The sequence below is a fragment of the Ahaetulla prasina genome, chromosome 1, assembly GCF_028640845.1.
Source record: "Ahaetulla prasina isolate Xishuangbanna chromosome 1, ASM2864084v1, whole genome shotgun sequence".
Taxonomy (NCBI): domain Eukaryota; kingdom Metazoa; phylum Chordata; class Lepidosauria; order Squamata; family Colubridae; genus Ahaetulla; species Ahaetulla prasina.
Genome location: NC_080539.1, coordinates 44,967,366 through 44,980,770, shown reverse-complemented (window position 1 = coordinate 44,980,770; position 13,405 = coordinate 44,967,366). Strand labels below are relative to the sequence as shown.

Below are 13,405 nucleotides of genomic sequence, written 5' to 3'. Positions count from 1 at the left end.
AGAATAGACAGCAGTCAGTAAATTTATCACATTCAATACTCATTCCAAATCTAGTACAGGTACTTAAGATCATCAGGACATAGGATTTAGAGCTAGTGCTAGAAATAGATAGGTAGGCCCTTGAGTGAATGAAATGCATACATGAAAACAGAGCATTCTATAAATTTCAGTTTCCCTTCTATATATTCAATTTATGTCTATATTAAAATAATGTGAAGTAACTCAAGGAATAATTAGTAAAACAATTCAGCAACAATTATTCTGCAACAATTAATAAAACATTCACTGATCTCAAAATTATTTGAAATATTTGAATGTTGGTTTTAATGAGAACAAGGAATTGAAATGCATAGAAGATTACACAGAATCTACTAGACTGGCATAAATCTAAAAATATAACAGACATTACTAACCTTTCTGCCAGCTAGTTTCTCAAAGCATCTAAAAACAGAAATGTGTCTGAGTTTCACAAATTACTTTGTTAAAACAGCCTATTTTTATAGATTCATGTACAGTACAATAAAATATATACAACCAAAGCTTTATATCACAACTTTTACTTCCATTTTAATCAGTGTGTGTGTGTGTGTGTGACAGAGAGAGACAGAAAAAGACAGACAGACAGAACTTGTTAAAATACTGCTTAATTCTAACTTTTTTTAATATATTCAGGAAATCCGTCTTCCATGAAAGGATAGACGACACAAACAGAAATTTATTTTTAAGTGAAGATTCTGACAAATATATACAAATAGGTTATAGCTATTAGATAATATGAAAAACACAACTCATTATAGTATGCATTTGGTCTGAATTAACAATCTTAAAACTTTATTTAGTGCAGATACTTTTCAATCTGTACATATCTGGCTTCATGAAGCCATCTTCTAATTATTTCACTTTTATTTTAGCATTGTGAAATGAGCATCATATCTGGTACACTGTGAAAGAGAATTTCCTCCTATGTACCACTGCCAATATATCTTAATATAAAGTCAAAGGCTACATCAATCACTATCAGAGGTGTCGGCGCTCCACCCTCCTGTCAGCATATATTCTTATGTAAGTATCTGCAGAAATATTTTTAATACTGAAAATATATCACATACTGAATATGAAACATTTTGCATAAATTAAATCTGGATTTGCTTTTGATTTATCAGGTATGTATGAAATGCTAATTTATCTGTAGCGAATTCTATCGTATTGTTCTATAGTCACCTACAGATTAACTCACATGAACCATACTGTATCATACAAACAAAAATGAAAAAATGCACTCGGCTAAATTTTTTTAATAATACATAGACTATATTGAGCTACATAATTCACACAAATTATCTTGACATATTATTTATTTATGAAGAGCTAACTACATTTTAAAAAAATTATATTCATGGCTGATTAAAAAACAATCCAGATTTTATTCTCACTATCATCACAACTGACCTAGAGAGCTACATTTGCAGATGTATATTATTTACTAAAATAAAAACTATTCATATGAGTATCAAGAATGCATGCTAGAACGTGTATTGAAACATGGAGGTCATCAACCAACACTTCTTTAGCAGTACTGTTTTTGACTGGTTACACATAATTTATATTAAAAGATAAATAAATCAATAAAAATGTTGTCCAGAAGCTAATAAAAGTAACTTACTTTTTAATACCCTGTTTCCCCCCAAAATAAGACATCCCCTGATAATAAGCCCAATCGGGCTTTTGAGCACATGGCAATAAGGCCAAGCGCTTATTTCAAGGTTCAAACAAATATTAGACAGGGTCTTATTTTCGGGAAAACACGGTAGTTTTAGAGAAATTAGGTTGTGTGGACATTCTTTTGCGAAATTAAACAACTGTTGCTTATTTAGCACTCTAAATCTCAAAAATAAACCACTTCAAAATACCATCAAAGCAACTTTTTTACATTTATCTCAATTTTTTTAAAAAAACTACTTCTCTATTATCATCCTTCCTTATTTCAAAATTACTGGTTCAGGGTATTTGGAAGATAGCAATTAATTTGGAATAAATAAGCAAAAGTCAGAACCATCAATTCAGTACTAGATAATTCACCTATGCTTTGGACAATGCTCATACACATACCTTCATTTTTTTTAGTATATCTGCAAGTTACCAAGATTGAATATGTTCATCCTGAATCTAAATCATTACTATTTTTACAATGCTTTGAGCAAGGAATACTTTCACTCAAATCCTATCAACTAAATGGTTTATCTGATGAAATTATCATTGTCATTTGAACATTCAAACCAAGCTAATACAACAGTTCAAACAAACTGAAAAACAGATCTAAATTTTAGACACAAATACCAGGCCAAATTCAAGTTTTTTAAACTTTCATGAATAAATTATTGATTCTGGGCTATGATGTAGATCTAAAATTTGTTAATTTCTTAACATGGGGTATAATTGACCTTTTTATCTTATTATATGTTTATAACTGTATCTTACATTTACTCTTTCACTTGATTGGTTTCTCTTAAAATTCCTGTCAACCATTCCCTTGATAGGTATTCTGTTAAACAGATTTAGGGAACAAATTGAATTTGTAACATTTTTACAACTCAAGTCTCATTCATTAAGAATCTTATTCATGGCTGAACAGCAAGATGGACAACCAACCAACCAACCAATCAAGCAAGCAATTGATAAATATCTACATACATACATACATACGCCAAAAGCCTTAAAGATTTTAAGTAGGAATTTAAAATACCAGAAAATCAAAACTTAGGGAAAGCATGCTATTAGCTTAAAGACTTTTAATGATGACAGATTAACATCTTATTGAAGAAGCACTTTAAAGTTATATTTTTATAAATTCCCTACTCTAAGACTTTTTCAATCAGTGAATTAAATGTCTTAATGTATAGCACTTCTATGTGTTAATCATTGATCTAGCTTCATAAAATCTCCTTCATCTGACCTGCTATGATTAACTAGATGTACTCCTTTTTCTTAGTTGCAGCATGAATATTTATGTTTGACATAAACACAAGGATATTATCCAATTTTAATGTGTTACAGGAAAAATAATTTCTAGAAGGAGCTAATCAGTACTGCTTTGAATGCTACTTCTGAAATCTAGTATCTACTTCATTTATGTTATAATTCTCAGTCAAGCAGTAAGCAAATGAAATGCAATGTTACTTTAGTTGTATTTTTCACTATTCACAAAATTTGCTAAACTATTTAGAAACTATTATTACATAAATCCAAAAGCAAAAAAGTCTACATGATATTCAAAAGAAGGAAATGATTTTGTTTCAAATGATACATTAGAACATTAATAATTATGTAATTGATATCAAAATTATTTTTAAGTTTTACACAAATTCTATAGGCAAAAAACCCCACATCTTCTAAAAGTAATCTGGTTCCTGCAACATTCTTGTTTGATTGGATGAATGTGAGGAATAGACAGAGCTGAATTAAAAGCATCCTGGGATTCTTTATGAACAAGTTCCGAGTTAACAATCCCTCACATCTTTTTTTTTTTAAAAAAATACTATATCACCAGTACTTCTGAAATTTAGCATTTTATCCCTAGTAAATTATTCTTACATACTCAAACAAAAGACATTCCTCTAACAACAGCAGCTAAAAGTGTTTTATTAACCGACCAAATTCATAGGTCATTTTCCTTTTATCATGAGAAAGGTGCGACACCCAGTGTATAAAAAATTAAAATCCAACCCAATGGATAATACATGCAAAATGTCTCCTACGATCCCACCCCTGTTCTTCTCCTTTAGAAAATAACCCTGCGACGACAGCACACCAACACAGGGAGAGAAACCTAGCCAATTAATATGGCAACAGTTACGCAGCCTAGTGAGAAAATGATCGCCCTCCTCCTCCTCCTTTTCCAACACTTTCCCCCGCCCCCAGACACCCAGATCTGGGTTTTATTTCATTTTTCCGGCGATCATGTAAATCTTCTATTAGAGAAGGACGGAAAACCGGAATCCCTTTCATGGTTACATTTCCAATTCTTTCAAACAATAGTGCTTGTCTAATTGGTCTCAAATCTTAATATTTTTATGCTAGGCCCCGACCGACAAGCAGGGAACTGAAACCTTCACACGCGCGGAAAAACGACGAAGGTTTCTCTACCGCCACCCGCAGCAGCCTGACAAATATTTGTGGGTTTTTATTTAGGCCAGTGTGCGAGAGTGGTGCGACAGACTGAAGGGGGCGAGAAGGGGAAAGAGAAGGAAGCAGATAAATAAATGGCCGATGATCTACCCCGACAAAAACGCCGCCTATGTAGGGATGAGGGGTCTGCAATTCCTTTCTTTCATGCCACCCTCCGAATCCCTCCCTATCTCGGATCATTTTTTCCTTCGGGGTCCGGGTAACCAAAGCCATGCAAACTGCGCAGCAAAAACACTGGGGCAGGGCGAGGGAGGAGGGAGAGAGAGAGAGAGAGGGAGGAAGAGAAAGGGGAGGGGGTGAGAGAGCAGTTCTTGTCTCCATGAGACACCATTACAAAAAGAGAGAAAACCGGGGGGGGGGAGAGGGAGGGAGAGAGCCGCCGAGGAGGAGGAGATGATGATTAAAGAGAATAAAAGGAAATGTGTCAACACAAGTTACTGGGATACACACCGTGTCCCGGACACAGGGGGAAGCTTTTTCCTCCCACGGCTAAAATAAACCACCGGGGAGAAGGTGGAAAGGACCCGGGCCTCTTCCGTCCTCTTACTCTCCCTTTTTCCTCTTTCCTTGGGGAACCGAGAAGAGGCTCGGTGCTTTCTATTCAACACTCCCTCCCCACACCCACCCACCCAAAAGTACCTGAGAGGAACCCATAGTTTATTGGCAATCCAAAGCTCAAGGAGGGCCCGAGCCAAACAAAGCGCGGCCTATGTCCCTAACAGGTCCGCGGAACGGGGAGAGCGTATCTAGGGCTGGCAGAGGTGGTGGGGGGGAAGGAACCCCACCCGCTTGGCCGTCTCTCCTCTGCCCGCGCCCCTTTGCCGCCCTTGTCCTTGCCGCCCCTCCCTCTCCCTCCTTCTCTTACTTACCCCGTTCCCCAGCGGCGATAGCGGCTGCGGCGGCGGCAGCTACGGCGTTGTTGTTGTTCCTCTCCGGCGGCGGTGGCGGTGGAGGTGGCGGCGGCAGTTGCAGTGGTTGCTGCTGCTGCTGCTGTTGCTGAGGCGGCTGAACAGGAGGAGGCGGTGGCGGCGGTGGCGGCGGCTGCTGCACCGGGCGCGGCCTGGACACTCGCCTGGGTCTCCTGTTGGCGGCTCGGACCGAGTTCATTTGCCGGTTCGGGCGGGGGGAGGAGAGGGGGTCGCTCCTCCGGCAACGAGACTTGAGGAGGGGAGGTGGGGGAGGAGGAGGAGGGGGGGGAGGAAGGTTTCCTGGCTGAGGAGACCGGCCCAGAGGAGCTCGCTCAGAGAAAAGGAAGGCGCCTCCTCCTATGCCTCCGTTGCCGCCCGGGTCTCTCCTCCGCCGCCGGCGGTTAACGAGGGGGATGCTCGTGCCGCTAGTGACCCCCTTCCCCCTGCTCTGGAGCTCGCGCTTTTCCCTCCCACCCCTCCCCAGCCCCCCCAAGAAGGTCTCTCTCAAGGGAGTCACCCACAGCCGGCCCGGCTTCGGCTTAAGCCCGTCGCCTCTCCGTGGCAGGAGGAGCCATGGACACTGCCAGAGAGAGAGACAGAGCGAGGGAGAGAGAGGGGGAGGAGGAAAAAGGGCCCTCCCTCTCCCCGTCCCCTCTCTACACTCTCACAACGGGCAAGGCGACAAGCCTCGGCTCACCCAATCCGCGCATCCCGCATGGAAAGGATGAGGCTGCTTGGCCAATGGTGGCGAGGCTTGCATGTTCAGGCCGAGGGGCGGCTGGTATTGAGGAGGTGGAGAAAAAAAAGGAGCGGAGAGGGAGGGAGGGAGGAAACCGAGAAAACTAGTGGGAGGAGAGACTGCGGGGTGGGGTGGCAGGAGGAGGCCGCAGAGAAAGGGGGCTGTATAAAAAGCTGAGAAGCGGGAGGCCAACGAAGTGCGGGGAAGGCTTTGGAGGGTGGCTCAGGGCAGAAAAGCCCCTTAATTTGCTGAATTCTAGATTCAGGAAAGGGAGGGAGCAAATGGGGTTCCGTCTTAGAACTGGGTCAGAGGTACACAGAGTTCAAAAATTGTCTTCCTGCCAGAGGAAACAGAAGCATTTCGGTTTTCGAGAAAGAATGGAAGTGAAGGAGCATGAGATGATAGTAATGTAGTTATTATAAATGATTAGCTCGGCTCCAAAAAAATGATTAATCAGTTCCTGAGTGGAGGATCTGGTGAAGCAGAAAAGAAAGGGTGGTTTAGTTCTGAAACGGGGTTTGGTTTGACAGCTTGGTTCATCTGGGACCCTTCGGTTTTCAGGGAGGCTGAAAATATATCAAGGAACGTAAAATAAAAGGGTAGGTATGAAATACTTTTTGGAAAATGGTCTCCATTTGTGAGGGGGGGATTCTTGATGTTTCTTTCTGGGTGGCTTTCTTTCCTTCTGTTTGGATACTACAGTATTCTGGAGTACGAGAGCATAGCCTTTCTCAGGTGAGGGGCCAATATGACATATTTTGTGGATTCAGTCCCTTTTCTTAAAAGCTATGTCTTCTGTTTTAAAATAACAGCATTGGAAATTTTTTGTGGAGTGCATCAGTCAGTTGAGTTTGTCTAGACAATTTAAAAATGTCCCCTCTAAAAGTTGCACACATAGCATTGAAGTTCTTAACATATTTATCTGTTAGATCCTCCTTCACCCTCTGTGCTAGAGAGCCTTCTCAGTTTTTGTGGTCTTGAATTAGAAATTTGCTTGCTGCTTATATTAATGTGTCTTTGGCAAATGCCCTTTTTATTTTCCTGATCATTTTTAGCCTTTCCAAATTGCTTTTATGACTACAACATTTGGTTTTAATTCTTATTGCCTTTATATCTATTTTCATGATAATGTATTTGTTTTAATGCATATAATTATAACTCCCCCCCACACCTCTGCAAGGTTAACTATGTTACTCCATTGCATAAAAAAACACAAAGATTATTATAAAGGCTAACAAATTTGCAATAGATTTTCTAGGACTACAGAAACTACATGGGTGTACCAATAGATTTATATCAAAAGTTATCCCTCAGATTTTTTCTATGACCTATTAGTCTGGAAACAATTTAGAATTTGTAAAAATCCAATCTATTATTATTATTATTATTATTATTATTATTATTATTATTATTATTATTATTATTATTATTATTACATTTATGTTACAACTAAAACAAATTAATATCACAAATTACTATAGTAGGTCTTTCTTTAGATGGCTATTTAATTTTATTCCCCATCTCAAAATCATCTTCAGCATCTTGGTCATATGTTTGACATTTCTTACTAAATTATTTTGGTTTTGCACATCCTATTTGATGCTCTTAACCCTAATAATTTCAACCATATCCTTCCAACAGTATGTGTGTCTATGGGAGGTAAACTCTCTCTTAGTGCCACCAAATTCTGTTATGTTAAAAGTTCTCTTCCTCTTCCATTTTGATTTTTTGCATATATAAAAATCCATAAAACTTACCAAGAAACTGGCATAGGTACAATCCAACACTATCTTCCTAACCAGAAGCAAGCAACATGCCATCATTCTTAAAAGAGTAAAGGTAAAAAATTCTTTACTGTCAATGTATTTGTTGAGGGACCTCCTCTTCCCAGTTACATCTACCCATCCTGTCAGATCCAGCAGGAGAGGCATGTTACAGGTCCTATCTATTAAGAAATGTAATCTTACAAGTTCTAGGAAGAGAATGTTTTCTGCCATGATGTTTGCCTTCATTCCCCCAGAACTTAGATTGACACCTATCCTTCTGGTGGGGCCTGAAGACTTGGATATGCCATTGTGCCTGGAGGTCTGACAGTAATAGCCTTGGCAATGGTTTTGTTACATGGATGTATGGTTTATATTTACCAACTGACTATGCTTCATATTTAAGCTGCTGCACCTATCCACTTACCACAGTGTGGAGGGCTCATAGATTCTCCAAAATACTGTGAACCTATGCAGCCATTCAGCCAAGGAGAATTGTCCATCCTTTCATGAGGTGTATCCTTTGACCCACTAAATCCACGCTTAATCTACAACTTAGATGAAACACTTTTTTTCACTTGAAGAATACTAATTAAGAATACTATTTACTATATAAAAGGGCCTCTGTGGCTCAGGCTGCTAATGCAGTCTGTTGTTAACAGCAGCTGTCTGCAATTACTGCAGGTTCTAGTCCCACCAGGCCCAAGGTTGACTCAGCCTTCCATCCTTTATAAGGTAGGTAAAATGAGGACCCAGATTGTTGGGGGCAATAAGTTGACTTTGTATATAATATACAAATGGATGAAGACTATTGCTTGACATAGTGTAAGCCGCCCTGAGTCTCCGGAGAAGGGCGGGATATAAATACAAAAAAAAACACAACTATTTGTCCTCAAACTACATCCATTCATTTAGTGATCTTTCAAAGTTATGATGTTGCTGAATGAATGGTAGTTACAACCAGTCCTTAAAATTCTGGCCATTTCAACATCCTCTTGGTAATGCGGTCAAAATTTAGGTGCTTGGTGACAACCCATATTTATGATCAGTTACAGCATCCCATGATCACATGAGCACAACTAGGACTATGGAAACTGCTTTGCTAAGCAACGCAGTCATGTGTATTGCATGACCTCTTCACTTGATGAAAATCCTGGTCCCAATTATAATCATAATTCAAGGACTTCCTATACTCTCAAGTTACTATCTAGAACACACATACTATTTCTAACACATCATATCCTGGGACAATAAACAACCATAGTTCATACCAAACCCAACTATGTTTTTAAAAATACTGCACAGATATTCCCAGATGGATATTGCACTGTTAGATTTCTACATTGAAAGCTATTGCTAATAAGCCCAAGCCACAATTATGTATTCTCCTGATACAACAATATTAATTCAGCAGAATGCCATTCAAGATCCCAAGAATAACAGCTGACAATGGAGGGCAGTTGTCATGAGTAAATTGATGTTAAGGAAGCAAAAAGTAACTCTCCAACCAACTACTGTGTATAAACAAGAACCACCATCCCACTCTGGCAATAGTTGGTTGGCAAATGCTGGAGATGGAATGTTGGGCTAAAGAGATGATATTCTCTGCCAATTATGCAGTTTAGTTCCTGTCCTGTTCCTGTTTAGGAATAATAAAGATTTCCCATAGCCTGGCTGATTGTGAGGATGGACAATAAGAATTGGCAAGTACATTGAACCTTGACAAATATACAGTGATTCTTTAAAAAAACACAGTGGTATTAAACTACAGGAAATACTTTATTTAATACATAATAAGAAAATGTGTAAAAAGTATTCAATAAAGTAAAAAATTAGCACATGTAAACCTAAGCCATAATGATGACTATTCTGAACTAAATAGTTAAAAAATATTATTAAAGCACAAGTACAATACAGTTCCATGACTAAAATTAAAGAAATTTGGGACTGAGCAAAGCTTTGTTAAAAAAGTAATTCAGAGATCAAATTTCTATACTTAAGAAGAAATTGTATTGAATGACTTGAGAGTTGCCATAGGTCATTAAAAAGACAATAACAATAGACAATGGTCCTGTTGACTGGGCATGATAATGTTTGCAATTCAGTATGCCTGTTGAATGCTAGGTTGGGGATCCTCCATTAGTATCAGTCTATCTAACTGTTTGTCTATCCTATTTTGTCAGCCCTCCCAGGTAAACTAGACAGGAAACATAACTAGAGGAGCTAATTCTACACTATTGCAAGGCTACATTAACAGAATTTTGCAATTCTGAATGAACAGATTTCCTTCCCAATCTGATCAAAATAGATTGTAAAACTTTATTACCACTTACAGTCCTGTATTTAGTATGCAGTTCTTTATTACTACTTATAGTAATAATTTCAAAAGATGAGCAGGGAGTTTATGGGTCAGTTGCCTTGTAGGTGGGATTTTTCTTTTCAAATGATCTGTGCTAGTCATTGAAGTATACAAGAATTCAAGACAGAAATGGAGTATAGGGTAGACGTTGTTTGTCAGTAACTGCTGCTGAATAAGAAAATGACAATTTGAGTTCTAATATTCAAAAATGCTGGAATGAATTGTGAAAAGTTAAACAACATATTAAAAAAACTAAGAAAAATAATGCTTACTTACTGTTCTGAACCTTTAAATGAAGTACCAAAGTTGTTCAATATTTGTAACTAATCACAAATAGCTAGACAACCCATGAGCCATTGGCTCATACTTTCAGAGATATTTCCTTACCAGATTCCTCAAAGCATTCAACAGTGAAGGAGCTTCTAATGTATTGCCTTCACTGTATCTACCTTGAAAATAACCCATGTTGAACATAGTCAAACATCAGTACAAGGAATGTTTTATGACATTTGGCATTAGGTCATAAACTGTTTTATGATAATATTTTATATCCTAAACTGTCTTATAAAAGTTGCCAAATTTCAATTCCATGGAAGTCATAGGTCCCAGGTTTTGGATGCATTTTATAAGTTGACCCATTTGAAGTACCTGGGTTCAGAAATTGTTGCCCCATGATGCACCATTTTGTCCAGTTAAAGGATATGGGAACAAGAATTTTAGTAGTATATAAATTAAAACAAACTTCTTGGTAATTTTTCCAGTGTCTTTAACAAATTCAGTAGTCCAGTTTAGACCAATAGCTTCTGAAAAAAAGAAAAGTATGAAAACTGTTATAAAGAAAATGCTTCCAAAAATTCCTTCAACTTATATTATGTTCCTGAAGTCAATAACACAAAGTTTTCATATTTGGCCTGAAATGAAAATATATCCGAACACAATCTCATGAGAATAACAAATACTAGGAAAAAATTGTCAAATAATGAAATAAATTATAAAATTACATTTATTTTTATTTATTTCAAATTAAACATTTAATATCTATGAATTTAGAAACAATCTGTATTTATATTTCTGCTGGAATCCACTAATTCCTTGTGGTTTAAATTCATAAAACATTTTAAAAATTCAGCACAATAAAAAAATAAAAAGGTATTATCTATCGATAACAACTATATGGCATCACTGAAACACACAAACCAACTAAAGCCCTCCAAAACAACTTAAGTAAACCAAATACCCAACAGTACCGGAAGAAAAAACAAGAGTCACCTACAACATATAATATAAGGACTGCAATAGCCACTATGTAAAACAAACAGACAGAAAACTAACTGAGCACATCCATGGACACCAACTAGCAGTGAGAAGACATGATGAAAATTCCTTAATTTCACAACACATGGACAGATTTAACCAGGTTTCAACTGGGAAATTGTGAGGATCCTAGACCAAGCCAAGTCCAAAAACTCAAAAGAATTCCTGAAAGCCCGGCAGATCAGCTATCAACAAGCACATAGAAATAAAGAACATCTACACAACATTCAGTAAAAAAACCAAAACCAGCAATCAACGCCCAGATGAGCAGAGATTAACACCTAAAATTAACATTAGATCAACAGTCAAGAAATAAACAATGCCCTGATCAAGGAACTATCAACTTAGACCAGCAAGCTAATAGTAAACAATCAAGGAATTACAAAGACCACTCCCATCAATACTGACAGGCCAAGTCACTGGTATAAGAGTAAAACCCTAGTTCTTCTTGCACTAATTATGTATCTTCATTTGGTAATGAAATAACCAAAGAAAACAAGCTCAGAAATCACCATGAACCCCACAGTTCAATCCTGAGCTATAAATATTATTTTCTATCAGAAACAGAGTTGACAGAAAATAATCTAGCCAAGGAAATTGGATGCTTACTTCTAGAACAATTAAGAGATATCTAAAATGAAATGTATTATTTGATAAATAATTGCTAATTCTGTCTTTATTTAATTGTAATTAAAATGGCATCATGTAGTGCCTCAATTAATGCATATGCTCAGGCTTTCATTTGTCAAGTTGATATAGGAGCAAAAGCAATATTCCTGTCCTCACAAATTCTGATTCCCTTATGCATCCTAGACTTTCTTTTGAGCCATGTTTTCTTCAATTTTGGAGTGACATAATAGTTAAATATTACAACTATTTTGGGAATCAAGGGTGATATGAAGATTTTGTCCACATGCAGCTATACATAAAACTGTTCTCATACTCCCTTCAGTCTTACACTGGTTGGGCTCTCACACTACATCAATTGTGTATTCAAGATTAACCTTCTTACATACAATTCATTTCTTGCTGGAGGGATAATATAACCATAATTAAAATATAATGATGTAGTTTGGTTTTCCAGCAATTTCAATACCAAACTTAGCAGCTAACAATAATGAATGAAATCTTTTTGTTTTCCTTTTCTACATCAGGCTATGTGTGTTAGGAAATAAAAAGAATAAGCAAGATGCTGCATTCCTGCACGTTGCTTATAATATAAAACCAATGAACATCACAAATAAGAAAATGGCTACAAAAACATTGGATCATTGGATGGCAGTGTTGTCAAAAGAGATTGCAAAATAAATCCTCAAAAGCTGTTCAGCAGCACCTATTTAAAAGATTGTGGACAGCCTTATTATTTGGATATTTAAAGACTCTGTATACAATTTTATTTAAAAGAATCAAGTTGATATAGGATCAAAAGCAATATTCCTGTCCTTACAAGTTCTGATTCCCTTATGCATTCTAGACTTTCTTTTGAGCCATGTTTTCTTCAATTTTGGAGTGACATCATGGTTAAATATTATAACTATTTTGGGAATCAAGGGTGATATGAAGATTTTGTCCACATGCAGCTATACATAAAACTGTTCCCATACTCCCTTCAGTCTTACACTGGTTGGGCTCTCACACTATGTTAAACCTAATTTTAACCATGATTTAACTATGGTTTAATAAAGCAAAGCTGGCTGGGTTTGCACAACATGCTAAGACATAAGATATGGAATTTGGAATGGAATGGAATGGAATGGAATAGAATAGAATAGAATAGAATAGAATAGAATAGAATAGAATAGAATAGAATAGAATACTGTGTGTGATTCGACATGCAAGGAATTTGTCTCTGGTGCACAAGCTGTCAGTGTACAGAATAATAACAATAACACCGATAAGGGGGGAGTAAAGAAGATAAGGATAAATAATATTACAGTCATATTATATGGGAAAAAATATAAACATCAGACAGTAGTGTGAGAATTAGGTGCGCAGCAGATTGATTCCATGAGGGAAAAAGTTGTTGTTTATCTAGTTGTTTTGCCATACAATTCCCTATAGCGCTGTCCTGAGGGAAGGAGATGAAACAGTTTATGTCCGGGATGTGAGGGGTCTGTAGATAACTTTTCAGTTGAGT

At 37.3% G+C, this 13,405-nt stretch overlaps 2 protein-coding genes across 4 annotated transcripts in view; one reads left to right on the top strand and one right to left on the bottom strand.

Annotated features, from left to right (window-relative positions):
- FBXO11 (F-box protein 11) overlaps positions 1-5,580 on the bottom strand; it is an 86,191-nt gene extending 80,611 nt beyond the window's left edge. The window contains exon 1 of one of the 2 annotated variants that reach the window (XM_058164997.1): positions 5,055-5,580. In XM_058164997.1, coding sequence (XP_058020980.1) covers positions 5,055-5,292 — 238 coding nt within the window. In that variant the 5' untranslated portion in view covers positions 5,293-5,580. The remainder of the gene's footprint in view (positions 1-5,054) is intronic. The other variant, XM_058164996.1, reaches the window with a different exon arrangement.
- Positions 5,581-5,973: 393 nt separating this feature from the next.
- The window catches only part of FOXN2 (forkhead box N2), a 120,401-nt gene continuing 112,969 nt past the window's right edge, over positions 5,974-13,405 (top strand). For both annotated transcript variants that reach the window (XM_058165005.1, XM_058164998.1), the window contains exon 1: positions 5,974-6,431. The gene's annotated coding sequence lies outside the window, so the exon portion shown is untranslated. The remainder of the gene's footprint in view (positions 6,432-13,405) is intronic.